The following is a 19467-nucleotide window of genomic DNA, read 5'->3' as shown; positions in this document are numbered from 1 at the left end:
CCTCAGAAAACAAAAAAGCTATCAAAACTATTAATGTTTGCAATAGCTTTCATGTTTTTGTCACTCTCTCACATTTTTATTTGTTTGTTTATTTTTGCACTTTTTAAATGTTAATTTACATTAGATTTATGTTGCGTTTGTTTTCATTTTTGTTCTGGGATATTCTCCTTTGTCTTGTTTTTTATTACTCCATCTTTTTATTGTATGATTTTGATGTCTTTTGACATTGTTTGTTTTGACAGTTTGAAATAAAGAGAGGAAAAACAAAATAATTTGCTTCTGATGAGCCCCATATTAAAATGGCTCACCGTACTGATAGAACCGCTCAGTTCACCATGAGTAGTAGTAGTATGAACATATTTTATTGTTTATCATTTGGTGGTAACTGTGCTGGGAAACTGCTGTGGGTGTGGAGGGAACAGTGTTTAGGTCTGGATAAAGGGTGGGGAGGCCAGTGGGGGGCAAAGTGCAAATGGGGTGGAAGTGGTCAGTTGGATTGCTAGGGTCAGCACAGATTACAGGAAACCAGATGGGAGCAACTCATCCGCTTCTCAATCTCCAGAACTTGGCTTCAAACCAAAGCATTCAGCGACTTTTATCATACTTTGAATTATACAAAACTGACATCAGTTTAAAGTGCAAAGCCAGAACGATGCAACAGACAGCACAACATGACATTATGAAGTCTGGATATGAGCCACACTGCAGGCCTCATGACTTAATTTATGTTTTATTCAAGTCCCCGATCAACAGCATCTGTCCAACACATAATTATGTCTATGTGTTTAATCAGTCACCGCCTGCTGTTGCTTCCAAATGATACCTTTGTACGGCATCTGTTTTGAGGGCAGGTGTAGAGAATCACACATGCCAGGCCAGACAGCCAAATTAAATCATGAGCAAAATGATATTAAAGCGCAATGTAGGTATTGTAATGGAGACAAATGTGATGAGAAGCTATTGGATTTGATCCCCCATAGACCTGAGAGCACTGAGATGACATAACACTGGTTAACACTGATTTTTGTTGCCAGGATAATTTACAATAATAATAATAATAATAATAATAATAATAATAATAAGAAGAAGAAGAAGAAGAAGAAGAAGGAGGAGAAGGAGAAGAACTTACTTCATCTATAAATAGCAGGTGAATTCTTTAAAAATAATTATTCTGAAAAATATTTAAGCTAGAAAACTCTTTAGATCTGCCCTTGAAAATGACTCATCAGATTTTTTTTATTTCACTTCCCGCTCAGGGATTCCATTAATAGGAGACACTGCCAAAGACCAACAGGAAAAAACAAATAACTTTTTATTTTATAAGTTTTTATATCTCCCATGAATCACCCCTGCTAGGCAACTTACTCCAATCTTCTCTTAATGTTTCATTTCCTGTCTCTCTGTCTCTTTCTATCTCGTGTCAGTCAACACGTCAGCATTTCAGTCCACGAGAGTTTTCTGCCCCGTATTTCATTAATTAGAACCTTGCTGCATCAGGGCAGCTCTTGTGAAGTAAATTGCTCAGGTGTGAAGTTATCGCTCTCCCACCCACTTGTCAGATCAAAGTCAATTACTTCCTGCGGGAGGCAGTATCTTCATAATGACATGTCTCTTCAGCAAAATTATACTTAGAAGTAATGCATGCTTAGAGAACAACAATTATAGACTTGGACCTCGCAGTTTTATAAGCACACTCTTTATGGTTTTATTGCCGTAATTATTTTCAGTTTAGCTTAATGCACCAACCGATTGCTGTTCCCCAGCCATTACTGGTCACTTTGTGTTTCACTGAGAAAATGGTTTGAGATTGGTTGGCGTTTCTATGGAAACAGTGACTGCATCCAATTGAGGATGTCACAGCCCCTGCCCCGTCTGAGGTCACCCAGCCTCAACGTAATTAGATCATACAACACCTCCAGTAAGAACAGCAAGAATCACATGCCTCAGTGAGCCCAGGAAAAACTAGCAGGAATGTGTTTTCTTTATTCACCATCATGCATGTTCAATTTATAGAGGAGTAACTAAAACTTCTGAATGTGTGTAAATTATATGAAATATTGTTTGTTTCAAACTCACAAAAGCATTTTCTATTCTTCATGGAGGCAACCATTGAGTGATAGAGATAATACTGAGCACTATGCTCTTAGAAATAAAGGTGCTAACTAGAACCATACAGGGTTCTTCGGCTCGTCTGAGCCCTGTTTGGGTTCCACTTGAAACCCTTTCAGAGGGTTCTACCCTCAACCCAACAAAAAGGGTTATACCTAACGCCATCCGTGAAAGGTTTCACCCAGAATCCCCCGAAACCAATAATTTCATCTAGAACCCGCAGAGGGTGTTCTACCGAGAACCCTTTTGTATTCTAATCATTTTATTTTATAACCCACTGTAGAAGCCTTTTCCCAAGGGTATCATCTAGCATCCATCCAGGGGGTTCTACTGAGACCTCTTTTATATTCCAATGTTTTCATCTCAAACCCACAGAGGGGGGTTCTACTGAGAACCCTATTATATTCCAAGGGTTTCATCTCGAACCACCCAGGGGGCTCCATCAAAAGCCCTTTTGTATTTAGAGGGTTTTATCAAGAACCCATCCAGGAGGTTCTACCGAGAACATTTTATATTCCAAAGGTTTCATCTAGCACCCATCCAGGAGGTTCTACTGAGGATTTCAACAATCCTTGAAGAAGTCTTTCTGATGAAAAGGGTTCTTAATGGAACCCTTAGACTTACAAAGAACCCTTGATGAACTCTTTCTTTAAAAAAAAAGGTTCTTCAAAAGCAAATGGTCCTGGGTGAAACCTTAGCTCTTCAGAAAGAACTTTCTTGGAACCCTTATTTCTAAAAGTGTATCCCTTGAAGGTGATGATGAGATTGGGTTGATGTGCAGATCAATAGTGTGTGCCTGAAAGGAACAAATGATTACTACTGATAGTGTACTCTGCCTCTTTATGACCCTCTTCAAAGGACCAGCAATCAGGAGGACACTATTCAGCCAAGAGGGTAGTCATTCTATTCACAATGGGGATCCAACATAAAGGTCTTAATTATCGAGTCATTTTGTGAAAGGCAGCTGCGTCAGAGGCAAAACCAGTCTGTTGCTTTAGTCATTTACATCTCTGCTCAGTCGCACAAATATTGATGCATTAATAAGTTTTATGAGAGAGAGAGAGAGTGTGTGTGTGTGAGATATGTGAAAGGACAAGGCAGCCGACAATTATTTCTTATTGTTCTCTTTTACAAGGAACACGTCAATATTCGGGTTTGCTCCACCAGTGTTTTTCATTATTTGTGTTTCACCATTGCTCATACATATTTAGGTTTACTTTGTACTTCTCCTGATTAACCTATAACCCATAGCAACATAATTGAATATTCATTCCCCTGCTTCTACATCCTGTGGCTCAGCCTGCAGATGTTAATGTACATTTAGCGTGATATTACAGTTTTCTTTCCTTCTATTTACCTCTCAATCATACCGAGCCAATATATATAGATATTTCTCTACCTGAAACTCTGATGTATTACATACATACAGTGTTTGGTCAGGTTACTTTGATTTGTAGCCAGTTACTGGATACAAATTACACAGCATTTTTTTCAGTTGTCATAATGTATAGGATCACAAAAAATCCTTTTAGATTGCTTCAAAATCATTGCTTAATTGAAAATTGTACCATATACATCCACATCAATCTGACTTCAACAAATACCTTTTTTTTCTATAAAGATCTCACAACATTTTAAATGCACAATTATTTCAATTCATTATAAAGTTTGTGAAATCACACTTACAAAAACAGTACTGGCACAAACTACACGTGAACAGTGTGTATTCTCCACCATGTGAGTTTTGGTTTCTTTTGAGTCTTTTGTTTTGTTTCTTTTAAGTCTCTGTTCCTTCTGTGTTTTAATCAAAGACAATGGGGAACTGTTTCTTTTAATTAATATTTTAATGATCTGTCCATACAGTTGAAAGCCTGTAATATAGGTGCATGGTTAGTGGTACTTTAGTGAACCATATTAAGTATGCAGGTGATCTTGTGGTCTTTAGTCCAAGTAGCACTGATCTCCAGCAGTTATTCAGTATATGTCTGTCAGAATATGTCAGCATAGTCTTTATCTGTAGAATGAAGGAGGACAAATATCTAAAATTTCCAACTGTCCAATAACAACCTTGGTCTTTGTAACAAAAGTAAAAATTTTCGGACACTTCATTACTGAAGAAATAACAGATGATGATATTTCTAGGCAATGCTACAAGATGTGTGCACAAGCAAACATTTTCTGACAGAAGTTTATGATACAGAAAGAGTGAAGATGTCTCCATTCGAAGCATATTGTACACCACTGTATGAAGCACATTTGTGAGCTTACAGAGACTTCCAAGTAGTGTACAGTGATGCAATGCGAATATTATTCAATGTGGAGATGTAGCAGTGCAAGTGATGTGTCTGCAGGCATAAATACTTTTCAAACTGTCATAAAAAAAATCTCATATACAAATTTATATGCAGACTATATCTTGTGTTTTTTTTATCTAATTTTTTTGTACAGTCAGATATTGAATGAATGTAAGTTATTAATTGGTTAGAACTGAGACCAATTCAAGCAAAACATTTTCCAAAGAACTACAAAATTAGGGTACATATGATCAGAAATAAATTGTGACGGTTCAATCCACAGTCGTTTTTGTGTGAAAAAATGAACCAGCGTTTCCTTTAATTTACATCAACTTACATCAGTATCTTTCTTGACTTTTTGCGAGTGTTTAATATTTAGATAAAACTTAGATAAAAGCATTTAAAGGATCTCTCTTTAACTCTGTTGGTTAAAAACTCTTTCCCAACAAAACTGATCCGCATGATACGGAATCTACTCAGAAGCTGACTGTGCGCCTGTCCCTTTAAACACGGTACCTTTAAACGGCATTTCCTGCTTAACTTCATTTCCCACAATCCACAATAAAGAGGTGGATCTGTGGAAGTTCTTCATAATCAGGTCAACCAATCATCTGCGTCCACTGGCGAGCGCGTACTTCGAAATGGCGTCACGTTGCCCAATGATATGCTGACATTTTACAGTTTATAAAATCTGGACCAATCGGTGCACCGCTCTTCACGCTGGCCAATCAAAGGGCTACTATGTAGTAGCGGGGCGGCACCAGGCCCGGCCAATCAGATTGAATGTGGAGTTTAAACGGTGAGCGCGGGCGGTCCTAGAGTAGCTCTGGGGCGGGTCCAAGAAGTGAGGACGCGTGCTTGAATTTGAATTAAGGCAAGGGCTAATAACTTGTTAAGATATTTGTCAACTACTACACCACAACAGAGCCAGTGAGCAGTGTTGTAACACGGCATATCCTGTTTTTTTATGAAATACGTTTGTATTTGTTTAATATTAGCCAGGTTAGCATAGCCGCAACGTTTAAATCGCTGCTCAGTGCTGTAGCTACAGGCATCGCTGTTGGAGAAGAGATCACTGCACTTGCAATGAAAGCGGGCGGTAAGTAACTTCAGAAATATTTACGTAGCTCTTATTACCAGAAATATAGGCATGACTTAATGTAAGGCGAGCGTTTGTGAACGTGTGTTAAATTCTTGCAATTTGACAGAGTTAGCTAGTACCTTAGCTCCTTAGCCAACACAAACGTTAAACCGGGGTTGTTGTGGATTCCTCCTCTAAGTTACAAATGGGTTAATGCTGGCAATATTTGTTTAAAACCTGCTTCCTCTTGACATTGTACGCGTACGTAGTGGTTAAAAATTCTAATATAATGTCAAACTTTGTGAAACCTAAGTTCTAATTTAACTTTGGTTGTATTTGAACCTCAGGAGGGAAATTTGGGCGCTCACTTGGTTTGACTTCTCCCAGTCGGATCCCCACTCAGTTCACTGTAGTCAAATAACTGTTCAAGCTTGCAACACTCTGATTGGATCATATTGTATGCTTATTTTAACAATATGTAGGTAGTCGTCTGCACGAATTTGAACTCTTTTGCATTCAGACTGCGGGTTTGGCTGGGGACCACCCGGAGATGCCTTACGTTAGGCGTTTTGAATGTGGAGCCACAACCTTCACCTTGGTGTGTCTGACTACCAGCCTACATGGCCTGCTTTGAATAAAGTGCAAATATTTGTCTGACATTAATGTGAGAATTGGTTTGTGAGCCCTGCACTAAGATGTGAAATGCTTTTGGGTGATTTTGTGTGTGTGCACTTCAAATGTGTTTACCCCTATGCTGATTATGAGAACCATGCAACAGAGTGGGGTAACTTGTTGTTAAAATAGGTGAATTGCCTAACTTTTAACTATTTTTTTCTTTCAGTAGTCCACTGCCGTTGTTCAAAATGCTACTCGGTTCCAGCAAGGAAGCGGGTCCGTAAGAGAACTCCAGCCCTTACCTTGCTGTCTTTACCTGAGGAGGTCCTCCTCTGTGTGCTCCAGTGCCTCTCTGCTGAGGACCTGCTGTCTGTCAGAGCTGTGAGTAAACATACTGTACACACTGTAACACTGCTACACAACCTCTGGCATGGATGTGCCAGGTCATCTCAGATTTGTTCAGGCTCGGGCATCTTGTGACCACCTGATTTGCTAGATTGCTTTTGTTAAGAGACTAATTGTCTGGACTTCTGTTGCAGGTTCACTCCCAGCTGCGAGACATTGTTGACAACCACTCCAGTGTGTGGGCCAGGGTCAGTTTCCGGGACACGTGGCCATCCCCCAACACTTTATGGCTATTTGAAAGGTACAGTCACTACTGTCAAAAAAATACAACTGGGGGTTCAACAATAAGGATTGTTTGCTTTGCCGGGGCGAGTAAAATGCCAATTTGTGCAAGTAAATCTGGCAACTCACTTGCCAGACCAGGCAAGTGGTAAAAAAGAATTTAACTGTTTTATAATTGATTCAATATTACAGATTTTTCATGTAAAAAATGTCAAAAATGGTGTTTACAGCCTCTTTAATATGAAGATGTCCTGCTCTTCTCCGTTTAATATTGAATTTATATGAATATTTGGATTCCGGTCTGACAAAACAGGATATTTAAACACATCACCTCAGATTCTGAGACACTGGGATGGAAATTTTCACATTTGTTTGATATATTATAGACATTGCAGCCTTAGCTGAAACACAACAATCAACTTTAGTCTCTGTTTTTATTTGATGACAGCTATGAAATAAAATAATTTATATAGGGACAGTTAAACACTGATGTGGGTTTTGGAAAAAAAACAGTGACCGATGCATTGATTGTCTCCTCTAAGGGGCTTTACCTGAAACATCTCTCTTCTTTCAGAGCTGCTGAGAAAGGGAACTTTGAAGCTGCTGTGAAGCTCGGGATTGCTTATTTGTACAATGAAGGACGTAAGTTAAACTCCACAACTCCCTAATTCAACCATTCATTGAAAATAGGCTTGCCCTGAGCATGGTTAGATAAGGTCAAATGGAAATGGGGAACATAAATCCCCACTCTTGATCTCTGCAAGTGATTCCAGTTCTTCCTGTGTGCCTTGTTTCTCTCCACCAGCGCTGTTGAGTGATGAGGGGCGAGCCGATGTATGTGGTCGCAAGGCCTCCCACTTTTTCAGCCTTGCAGAGAGCTTGCGCTCTCCCTCTGCAGATCCGTTCATCTGGGTGTTCATCCGTCCACCGTGGTCGCCCACCGGCAGCTGCTGCAAGGCCGTGGTGTTTGATCGTCTCAAGGCTGAGTGTGACACCAACTTGGTAGGTTCTGCTGTTGCCATTTTTTTTTTTTACTAAACTGCAGTTAAAAAGCTGCATCAATTTTTAGCTTTGTCAACAAATCATGAGCACTGATAATGTTCTTATAACTATACTTTTCTGTTCTTGTCAATGCATATTTGAGGTAGGGCTGGGCAATATATCAGCATTAAATAACTATTGTAATATTAGATTAGACATCGTCTTAGACTTTGGATATGGTCATGTCGTGCTATTTTTCTGGTTCAACTTCTAGCTGTTTTGTCTCTTACCCACTTAATATATCCACTGATGATTATCACTGATGATTATTAATCAAAAATCTTATTTTGTTAAATGCATAATAGGCAACATTCACTTTAAATGCAATGCATGCACTTACAAACATAATCTCTTTCGGTTTTAACTTATGATCTACTATGATTAATCATTGCAACTCTATTCAGGATGCTTTAACGATCCAAAATGTTGGTATTTTATGTGTTGGGAATGAAACTCAACAATTTCAAATCTTACTGATTGTACCCTTTAAAAGTTTACAAAAGAACCAATAGTCATCCCTTTTATTGATATTGAGGTATTCGGTCAAAAAATATTGTGATATTTAATTTTGTCCATATCACCCAGCCCTAACTGGAGGACAGTGGTACTAAATGCGAATGCGTCAGCAAAATCAGGCAGGTTCCTACTTTAATTAAAATTTCAGCGATTTTCATTGTTTTTGCTAAATGGCTGGCCTGGAAGCCCTTTTTTTCAGCTTCAGTGCTTTTGTTGTCACAGAACCAAATAAAGCTCTAAACAAGCATCTTCTTTTATTGCTGAGTTTAGATAAAAACTGCCATGGCTTAAATTTACAGAAACATTTACCTTGGATTTACAGCTATATGGACAGTTTCATTGAAGAAGAAAAAGCTGAGAGCAGAATGCTTAGGAAGATGATACCTAATTAATGCAAGTGTTGATTAATTTATTTTTCTCATTCCTCTACAGGATAAAAGGGGGCCCTTGCTGCACTGTTTGGCCAGAGTTTTGCAGCTGTTTGAAGTGAGTGTGAAAGTGAGACAGACTGACTCTGCCACTTTAGCCCAGTTTCTATTAGCCTCTAATCAAAGCGTATAGCTTGTGCTGCTGTCATGGGGGGGCTTGTCCAGCAAAGCCATTAACAGCACAGATGGGATAACTGTTATTTTCTCCTGTCTCCATACAACACAGCTGTTGCCTTACAGTCCCTGTCGAGTCTTCTTACTCACCGCCCTGGTGTGTTTTGTTTAATGGTGTGACAAATGATTTCACGCCGCTTACGCAGAACTCTGGTTTGTTTTTCAGCATCACGACACGAGCATTTATATGTGCAAGAGGAGGCAATGTTTGGCTGCTTTGTTAGAGTCTAAGAACAGAATGTTTTGTCAGTTTGCTTGGTAAGATCTGTCATTCACATTTGGAACCGTGTGACCTTTTCCAGGAGGATGAAAAACGCTCCGATGCCATATCTATGCTGGAGCAGTCGTCACAGGCTGGCTGTCTACAGAGCTCGTACCTGTTGTGGGAGCACAATCGGAGAGCTGCTGTGAGTCTGAATCTCTCTTTAGCTTTTCTAATCACAGTCCTTCTTGGATGATTTAGGCCGTACAGTCTCCAACATGTACAGTAGTGTAAAACAAACATAGACCTAGATTCAGTCACGGTGCTTTCACACCTACCTGGTTTGGTGTGGTTAAAACAGACCCTGGTACATTTGCCCGGTTATCACAGTCTGTTTGGACCTGGTCCGCTTTCAGGTGGATTCTGGTGTGGTTTATTTGGGGTGTGAAAGCAAACAAACCAGCCAGATATGTGATTTTTAGCATGATTTCAAAAGCTAAACTACAATGAAATCCATTTGCTGATCATGAAATCTGTTCAGGGAGCGATCTGTGATAAAATTGTATAAGCAATGTATATATTTATGCAAATCATTTAGTAACACGTATGCACATCAGCGCATGCCTGTATTTCGTGCAAATCTTTACTGTACAAGACGCTTTCTTTTTATCCTTTCTCTTCCTGTTGGTCATTATTCATAAATAATATGAATATATTTTATATATTATATTATAATTGTTTTTTTCTTTGTGAGCTCTTTCCAACATCAAAGAACATACATAAACATACACATCACAAGCATTAAAGTGCGGTGTAACCTTACCATAATTTGATTTCCCCATGTGATGTGCAGGATAACAATCACAAAAACTGCCCAGTAAACAAGATACCTGACAGTCCCTATAACTGTTCACTTCTCTTGGTTCATTTGTAAAAAGTCAGTGTGAACAGGAACCAGATCAGAACTTAAAAGCACCAGTGTATCACTTTTTTTCCCATGGTCAGGACCAAAATACTCAAAATTGAATTTATATAAGTACTGAGTTTAAATGTTTTATTGTTTTAAATATTTTGCCAATGTATTAATAGAAAAATGTGGGTTTCTCGTTTCATATTTTGATTTCCAGATGGCAGATCCGGGCAGGTACCTCCAGTGTGTCCGAACCCTCAGGGACTATGCTGGTAAAGGATGCTGGGAGGCACAGGTATGTGATGAAAGCAGGAAACTGACATTATATTCATGCAGCAGTTCATTTTGATATTTATTCTTGTGATGGCCTTATTTGTCAGTCAGCAGTTTTGTTCTTCCCCAGTTGTTCACTGTAATGATACAAAAGAAGTCAAGTGTTTGTTTTGACAGCTTCTCATCTGTCTTTTTTGTTTCATTTCTCATTTTCATTTCCCACTCTTCCATTTGTCCAGATTAGGAACTCATTGAAGCACTTTCAGGCAATGTCAAAAGGCCTTGACAGTTTTTGACTTGCTTTCTTTTTTTTGGGTTGCTTTTTAAAGCTTTGTTCAAGCTGCACCACTGAATCACAAAAATGACTCATGAAACACAAGTTCTGTAATTACAGCAGCAAACTATTGTAACACTCAGCCTTTATTGTTGCCTGTTTAGTGTGACCAAATTCAACAAGCTGTCAAACCATTTTGTAAGCCATTCTGAAACATTTATTTAACATGTTTTCTTTCCTTTCCTCTAGCTCTCCCTAGCCAAAGTGTGCAGCAGTGGGAATCCGTTGGGTTTGGAGTCAAAAGCCTGTTCTGACTTAGTGGCTCAGCTCTTTAGCTCTTCTTCCGTGGCTTCACGACACTGCCCTCAGGGCATCCTCAGACGAGGCATCAAGGACACCATGAGGTAGACAGGAACAGAAACTCCTCCATTATATTACTGCCATGATTATAGTCTGCTGGTGAATAATATCTTTCCAGACAATTTAATGTTCCTGTAAGTCATTGTGATGACTCACTGTGTTTTGATCACCGTAGCTTTCCTTAATGACGTTAATAAAGACTAGATGATACAGAACACATGCACAAGTGTGCCAGTTAAAGGTTTCTCAGATAAGAAAGTAAAGCCCTTTCCCATATGAACATACCATACAGTCTTCAGGCAGATTTCAAGCTGTGATGTGGCCTTTGTGACTTAGTTTTAATGTGGCTTTAGCAGGTCATGTAAAAAGTCTAAAATCCAATAAATTGAATTTTAGGCCTTAAAATGTATAAAATCTGATTTTGCCAGGTCTTAAAATTTTATTTCATTAAGTTAACATCACCTTTATAAAGTTGGATTTAACTGCACACTTAGAAAATGTGTTTTGAGAGGAAATTGCGTTAATCATAATGTAACAACTACAAAACAAAATCAAAGGCAGACTGTTGAATCAAAATCACTAATGCAAAGTATGTATGTACCTTTTTTATTCATAATGGTGTTAAAAAGTCTTAAATTTAACTTGTTGAAATTGCTAGTTCAGGGTTCTGAGGCATAATGAGGGTTTAAGACTTTCCCTCTTGTTCAGTGTAATGCACACCAAGGTTAATATTTGTTTCTATTCTGTTTTTTAAAGCCTAGAATCTTGATCAGTTATCTAGTTTTTAATGAACATGATATCTAATTTCTACTCCTCCGCCTCTCCAGGTACATCCTAGTGGACTGGCTTGTGGAGGTGACCACCATGAAGGATTTCTCCAGCCTGACGTTGCACGTGACGGTGGGTTGTGTGGACCGCTACCTGTCTCTGCGCTCTGTCCCCAAGGCTCGCCTCCAGCTGTTGGGAATTGCCTGCATGGTAGTTTGTACACGGTAAGAAAGCACACATGCATATACATATATATATATATATTTACAGATTAGATGCTTTCTTTTTGAACTTTTTGGACAATGTTTGTTTTTCTTTCTTTTTAGCTATATCAGTAAAGAAATCCTGACTATACGTGAAGCTGTCTGGCTTACAGACAACACCTACAAATATGAAGACCTGGTTCGAATGATGGGAGAGGTCGTATCGGTGTTGGAGGGAAGGATCAGGGTGAGTATAACAACTTTGTGTGTAGTATTAAATACAAGTGGCAATTAAAGAAGAAATCTGCAATATATTTACTACAATAAATCGTAAAATGACCATGATGTGTCATCAGGCAACAAGGATACATGTTTATTGAAATGCTCGCTTCTCTGACGTCAGTGCTGCAGCTGGGTGTCCCCCTTTTGAAATTTCTGATCCTGGTCAAATAACTGTTATTGTTTTTTTTTGTGTGTGCATTTTTAAGTAATGAAGTTATTGATATTTCTCTCAGAGTCCCACACTGCTGGACTACGGGGAGGTGCTGCTGTCTCTGCTCCCTCTGGAGAGGCGGACCACTCACCTATTCAGCTACATCTGCGAGCTGTCGCTGCTCTACTCTGCTCTCGTCACACCACCACCTGCCAAACTGGCCTGCGCTGCACTGCTGCTTACCCGAGCACTACATCACTATGGTAATAACACACGCCGACACACATGCGTACCACAAGGACTGTTTGAAAAGATGCATAATGTCAAACCTTTTAAAAATGACACGTTATGCAAATAATCTTTTCAAACAAGTAGAATTTACAGCTTTAGTTGAGTGTTAAGTTTATGTTCACTTTGACTTATGTCTGTATTCTCCCTCTGTGCAGCTCCCCTCTGGCCGAGCCAGTTGGTCGACTACACAGGCTTCTGCAAGCAAGACCTCGTCTCCCTGTCTGTGCTGCTCTATGTCAAGTGGTAAGCTTCACAGTGTGTGCTCGATTGGATCGGATTGGTGGCCAAGCAATTAATTTCCCTCTCCCTGCACTATCACCCAGTCTGTCAGGTCACATTCACGCATAGAGGAACCCCTGCGCATCTACACAAAAGGGCGCACTCAAACCTTTTCTTTTTGATTCATGCATCTCAAGTCCGGCCACGATGAGATGAGTTCTAATGAGAATTATGGTGGTGTTGTCATGACCTTGGATGAGATAGTCCCAGCAGAGAGCTTGTATCTATTCTTTCAAATGCACTTCATCTGTTGTGACCTCAGCTGCAGTCTCTTCTTGTAATGAATTATAATCAGCTAAAGAATTTTTATTTATTTATTTATTTTTTGCTAGTTGTTTTTTTTTTTTTAATTCAGTGGTCATATCTCTAAAGAAAAGCTCTAGGGTCGATTTCATCCTTTTGGGCTCAGTAAATCTGACAACTCACTGTTAAACTAAAACTTAATACATTACCTAATTTGTGAACATTTAGGGGTTTCCGTAAATGCAATGTTAGCCCAGGCCATTGGTCTGTGACCTGCTGTGTGTAAAAAGATAAAATGAAGTTGCCATAGGTAGCCTTCGGTAAAGAATCAGCCTCGAAGAAACAAGAATTGTTTGCTTGCTAGCTCATGTTGTTACTACTGGCTCATTTACAGAGAATAGTGGCAATAACCTGGATGTAACGTGGCAAGTTGCAATCTCTCTTCTTGCAACAGATGTTAATTACACATTATGTATACAACATGCAATGCATGCATGAGCTAGCAAAGCAAATCAAATCATCTGGACTCTGACAGCAAGTCTGTTTTTATCTCCTCACACATCCTTTTATTCACCCCTGGGAAATTTGCATGCCTAAACCATACAGCAGTTCATCAAACCTATATTCTGGAAGAGGAAACAAATGAATACACTGAAAATGTCCTGGTGCATTTCCTGAATTGTTATTGTACCTCGACTCACACTGGGACCTACTGTGTCAATTTTCTCCACAAAATCAGATAACAAAAATTGATTAGTGATGTGCGTGGCTATTTTCACCAGGCTCATACAGCCACATTTATTAGATATAAGATTGTTTAGAACGTCTGGTGACCAAGAAAATGAATGGCCATTAAGGTTTGAAACATGATGCCCAGAGAGACCTGCAGAGTCATAAAAGACTGTAGGAGGCATTTTGGCTGTAGATTCGGGGGGTGGGGGAGAGCGTAATCATTAATCACCAACTGAGTCACAGAAACGTGCCTCCGGGTGACTCACTTTGATAGGTGAGCGTCGCATCGACAATCTGTAATTCTCAAATGGACAAGTAACAAGATTTGTTCCCAAGAGATAGAGATGCAGCAAGTAAAGTGGATCAAACTCAGTCATTTTTCTTGTCTCTGTTTCCCCCTTGCTCTCCGTCTCCCCTCAGTTTCAGTCAAGACGTTCCCAAAGATTACAGGCACGTGTCTCTTACTGGTGTTAAACAACGGTTTGAAGATGAGGCCTACCAGCACATCAGCAAAGAAAAGGTACTTGATTTTCATTTTATATTGCAGAGATATATGAAGACAAGAACATTTCTAAATGGTAGCATGGCATGGCTCTTATTGTTTCTCTCAAACTGGTCCTTGACATTATTTCATGTCCTCCACAAGGTGATGGACTTTAAAGAGCTGTGTCAGATCTTGGAGATTCCTGAGGTGGAGCCTCAGATGGAGCCTCCCAGTCCCACTGGTCAGCCAGCAGACATCCACACCTTCCTCGCGTCTCCATCCAGCACCAGCAAGAGGTAAGCCAGTTACAACACACAAACTCGCCATTAGAACTCATTAGGGCTGTGTGATGAAACAGGAAATGGCTTTAAAGGACCAGCAAGGAAAATACCATGTCCAGCTAGTTAATCTGGCAACTCACTTGCCTGACTGGGCAAGTGGTAAAAAAATAAAACAAAATTAAAAATAAATTAACTTGATTGACAAAATGAGACTTTAAAATTTGCTTCAGGTAAGTAGATTTCTGACCCATTAATTGTGAACCCTGTCACTTTAACCAAAATCCCAACTTTTATACATATACTATAGCTTCCAATTTTATAACACATTGTATATAAAATTAATAGAACTATAGTAATTGGGGTACTTGTGTGACAGGACTTGAAATACATGCAGAGAATTCGTTTATGAGAAACGACTCCTCATCAGACAGAAAAATGTCCAGCACCCCCGCCTCTCTCCTTGCTCATTTAGCCATTTTTATCGGTCTCCTGTGCTCTGTGACAAATGGACGCCTGAACCGTCTTGTCCAGAAGGAGTTTGTTTGTGCCATCTGTGAGACGCCCCAGTGACTTGCTGTAACAACGCCGATTGTCCACTTTCTCCACAGGAGACGTGATGACGCTATGCAGGCCCACAGAGCGAGCTTTGTGGCCACGCCCACGGCAGAGCTGTCCAATCAGGAGGAGACGCTGGTGGGTGACATCTTGGACTGGAGCCTGGACAGTTCCTGTTCCGGTTATGAGGGGGACCAGGAGGAGGAAAGCGAAGGAGAGAAAGACGCAGATTGTGAGTGCTGAGAAGGGGGAACGGGATTGGGCCTTTTTATTCCAGTGTAATTACTAGCAGAGTCTCAAAGGTGTTCTTCCCTAAAGCATATAAATGAACTGTATAGAGGAGAGTAATGCATGAGTCACTCTTCCATTAGGACATTATGCGAGTAGAGATGACTCAGCAGTTGCAGTGTCCAGCATAATCAACCAGCACATATATTTAGGCCTTCATATTATGCAGGCTTACTGTCATTGACAAATGAGGATGGATGATAGGAGCTGTACAGACTGTATCTGGGCAAAGTTTACACAAAGTACAGACCCCACAGAGCTTCACTGACTGTTTATATGCACTTATTTTTCGGTATTATTCAGAATATGATGGTATTCTGAATTAAATAAAGGTCATATTCCATTGATGGATACTCTGAATTAGGCCTATTTCTGAATAAAGCGTTTTCTGATTAAGGCGAAGGGCAGGGGAAAGCCTGGATTATTGAGGTTTTCAAAAGAGAGGCTCGCATTTCTTTTCAGAAAGATAAACACAACTACTTTTAAATATTGTTAAAGACTTCAGGGTTCCTTCTAAGTATTTAATTTAATTTTTTTAATTTCCAGTTTCCAAAAACCCTACAAAATATGAAAAGAGAAAAAAAGATTTTTATTTTATTCATTACAAATAATTAATCAGTTGTAAGCATTTTCAACTGTCAGTTAAGGAAACTTAAAAAATATATATATATATATATGCAACCTTAATTGATATAATTTTAATAATACACATATGATAAAAATTGTCAGGCCTTGTGGATCTGTTGTTTATCAGTTTAACTTTCCATTAAGTGTAACTTATTGTATGCTCTCCACCTTCCTACACTCTAATATTGTGATAGTGCTCGTGCGCATGGCTGCATGTACAAAGAAATATTAGAGGTATTTGTTTTCATGAGCCACGTAAACAGCTTAGTGAGAATATTGTCTTTCAGGGTAAGGGCAAAAAAATATGAATGCAAATGTAGTCATTGTTACAAACTCTGACTCCTCTTCTTCTCTTTCAACAGCATCAATGATATCCATCAAACTGCACTCGCTGTCTGATGAAGACAAAAGACTAGAGCACTGCAGAGCCCTGTCCAGCGACGAAGACAGCTTCTGTGAAGCGGAAAGGGAGGTGAACAAGGATCGCCAAGGCCAGGGAACTCTTTCATTCTCTTCAGGATACTCCTCAGTCCAGAGCGTGAGCCCCTCGTCCACATGCTCCTCCTCCTCCCCCCTCATGCCTTGCACGTTCAAGACCTTTACCGCGTCCGCCAGTGCCCAGCCAGGCTTTCGCCTTTTGGTGCCCATGCAGAGGCCCCGGGGCACCTCCAGCAAACAAGTAAAGAGGAAGAACTCTGCAGCTCATAGTGGAGGCGAGGTGGAAAGAGAAGAGGAGGAAGGCAACGGGGACGAGTATACTGCCAGTGCAGGGTTCCTGAGCTTATAGACAGCGGTTGTTCAACTGGCTCCAGGCTCACAGCCCACCTACTCAGTTCTTATCCTCCAGCACTTTGTTCTCCATGCTGTTCCTCACTCCTATCAGTCTGCACTGGTCCATCAATTGCCAAAAGATCAAGAGACTTTGAACTTCAGGACAAGTAAGGGAAAATAATTATGAATTACCTAGAAACTTGCCTTTCTTTTGTTACATTTCATTTACATTTTTACAGGTAGGGAGCAAAAAAAAATGTCTCCCATAAACAAAGACTCAGTCAGCTCTGAAACCACTGGAACATGACTTGACTTTCCTCAGGACCCTGGTACAATTTCAGTTGTTTTACAGCATCCTCCTACAACAACCTATCTCAGATCAAGTTAGACAGTTTTCAAAGAAATGAAACCTTGTGGACTTATTTTGGAAGGAAAAAGTCTTTATTGTTCAGATCATTTTGGAGGGAAAAACCTTAAACATAGCTGTTATGTTGTTGTGATTATAGTTTCTGATATGCACTGTCTGTACATTAATCTATCTTGTGTTTGGTGAATGTCATTGATAGATGACTGCTGTCGTCTAGTTGATGGAAATGTCTGCATCGAAAGCCTCAAAAAAAATGATTGTATGTGTTCTCATCTTTGTCCTTCGTTCTATTTGTGTTTGCCAAAGGTACTGTGGTTGTGTCATTTGTGTTTTCAGGGGCATCTACTTCAAAAGAAACAGAGCTGTGAAATGAGTCTCTTAGTACTCTGCGTCTTAAGTCTTGTACATATACACCAGTTGTGCTGTTTAATGTTTTTTAAAAGACTTACAGCACACTAAACCTTTCAGGAACAGCAGATTAACGTTATCTGTTGAGATATTGACACACTATATGTTCTGTAAGGTGTGCTGATGACCATGAATCCCCAGCTAGATGAGTATTGTACAAGCCTCAGCTCATCATCCAGATGTTTAGTGCCGCACAGTCATTAACTATTCAGCTCAAATGTAATAAGGCAACATGAAACTCTAACATGCTGATAAGTTGTACTTTTACCCGCTTTTCCTCCCATCTGAATTAGGTCCAGCACTTTTATCATCCCAGAAGGAGCGCAATTCAGTGAAATGTAACCATTTCCATGCTTGAACAATCAATGCTAAAGTATTTTTGAATGGATTTGCGTTGCCTTCTTAGAGTGAAAGGGAAGTTCAGACGCTAAAAGAAAATGATTACTTGATGGGGTTTTGGAAGTACTGTTATGCCTCATTCAGCACACTGAGTGAACGATGTCTAAATGATTGTGACTGACTGTAAATACATTTTTAAACTGTTATCCCTGACTGGTTATCTCCTGTGTTTTATAAATGTACATAGTGCTATATGTATAAATGGTGAAAGACAAAGAACATGCCACTACTTGAAATTGTTTTTTGCTTCATTCCAAAAAAGGCAGTTTTCTTTGTGAAACCTGTTTTTCTCCAGTACAGTGTTTTCTCAATAGACCTGTGATGTGAATATATAATTTTGTATTGAGTTCAAATAAAAGAAGCCATCATGCAAGTTTCCTTTCAGTTTTACTTTCTATGCCTTTGAAACCACAGACACATTGTTTAATTTGTAAAAGATTTACTGAGAATTAATTTTGCCTGATTACTTTCAGCAAGACTGAGGTTAACAGTAATATATGGGTTCATTGCACCATGCTTTATTATTCTTTTCCCAAATGAGCTGTTTTTCTTCGACTAAATGAGAATCATGAATCATCTTGAAAAGCAAATATGTTCCTAGGAGAAATAAATGGGCTTCCTGAAAGATATATGTGGGCTTAGAGATTGAAAAGATCAAATTGTATGCAAGAGCTCACCAAACCAGAAAGCACTATTATGCAGGACAGTACCATGGAAGAAGAGTCTGGTATTCAAGTACATTTCTTAAATAGAGCTGACCTTTCGAGCAAATTTAGCAACTGTTTATAACCTAACAGAGTTCACCAAACTCATGACTAAAATTGTCTCAGAACCTTGTCTCTATTTTATCTATAAGTAGAACCAGAATACAGTTCTGGCCTGGGAAATAAAGCACTGCCCTTCTATTTCCCAAGAGTAAGTCAGAATCAAAGCCCTCTCCGCACGGCCAGATAGAGAATTCTGATGGAGAAATACTGAAGCCTGATGAATAAATGCTGCAAGTTTTTATATCTAAAACCCCTCAAATTTCAAGGAAAACTGTAATTACCACCAGTCAAGTTGCCGTTTACATCCATGTCTGTCCAGACTCATATTGAGGACCTATTACTATTGTTAAAATAAGACAGATGGATGACAGAAAACATAATGTCTCTGGCCACTGCTGTCACCAGTGTAGGGGCATAAAAGTACAGAGGAGAGGACGGGCCTTTGGTGTCCTCAATGGTAGCTATAACCCTGCCATTCACTCCACTGATTTCACATATAAAGTTCAGTTTTATTGTTATGAACAGCACTTCTCACCCTTTGACTGCCAATAAAGAGAAGTTGTACGATATCTTTTGCAGCTCTGGAGGATGCTCTCCAAAGATTGGGGAAAAAATAACCCACAATTTGAAGGTAGAGTCAGTAGGATTTGTCTTAGCTGTTCGTAAG

General features: G+C 39.5%; 1 protein-coding gene across 2 annotated transcripts; it reads left to right on the top strand.

Moving 5' to 3' along the window:
* The first annotated feature begins 5240 nt into the window (after nucleotides 1-5240).
* ccnf (cyclin F) lies at nucleotides 5241-18406 on the top strand. 2 transcript variants are annotated; one of them, XM_084744887.1, is made up of 17 exons: nucleotides 5241-5502; nucleotides 6329-6480; nucleotides 6639-6745; nucleotides 7301-7368; nucleotides 7532-7728; nucleotides 8716-8769; nucleotides 9188-9292; nucleotides 10215-10292; nucleotides 10794-10948; nucleotides 11732-11896; nucleotides 11999-12122; nucleotides 12391-12571; nucleotides 12755-12842; nucleotides 14274-14373; nucleotides 14500-14633; nucleotides 15227-15405; nucleotides 16451-18406. In XM_084744887.1, the coding sequence occupies exons 1-17, from the start codon at nucleotides 5490-5492 to the stop codon at nucleotides 16873-16875; spliced, it is 2325 nt and encodes a 774-aa protein (XP_084601013.1). In that variant the 5' UTR covers nucleotides 5241-5489; the 3' UTR covers nucleotides 16876-18406. The 2 variants fall into 2 exon arrangements, with proteins under 2 accessions (XP_084601013.1, XP_084601012.1); XM_084744886.1 differs by having other exon boundaries at nucleotides 6326-6480.
* Nucleotides 18407-19467: the final 1061 nt, after the last annotated feature.

Source organism: Lutjanus erythropterus, chromosome 19 (assembly GCF_056507025.1).
Source record: "Lutjanus erythropterus isolate fLutEry1 chromosome 19, fLutEry1.hap2, whole genome shotgun sequence".
In the NCBI taxonomy this organism is placed as follows: domain Eukaryota; kingdom Metazoa; phylum Chordata; class Actinopteri; order Lutjaniformes; family Lutjanidae; genus Lutjanus; species Lutjanus erythropterus.
The sequence above is the reverse complement of the archived record's forward strand: the minus strand, read 5'-3'. Positions and strand labels throughout refer to the sequence as shown.

What these genes read in the sequence shown, in the direction of transcription:
- ccnf (XM_084744886.1), top strand. An exon ending in GGCATCAAGGACACCATGAG is followed by an intron (nt 10,949 to 11,731) that starts GTAGACAGGAAC and finishes CCGCCTCTCCAG; the next exon opens with GTACATCCTAGTGGACTGGC. An exon ending in AGCACATCAGCAAAGAAAAG is followed by an intron (nt 14,374 to 14,499) that starts GTACTTGATTTT and finishes GTCCTCCACAAG; the next exon opens with GTGATGGACTTTAAAGAGCT.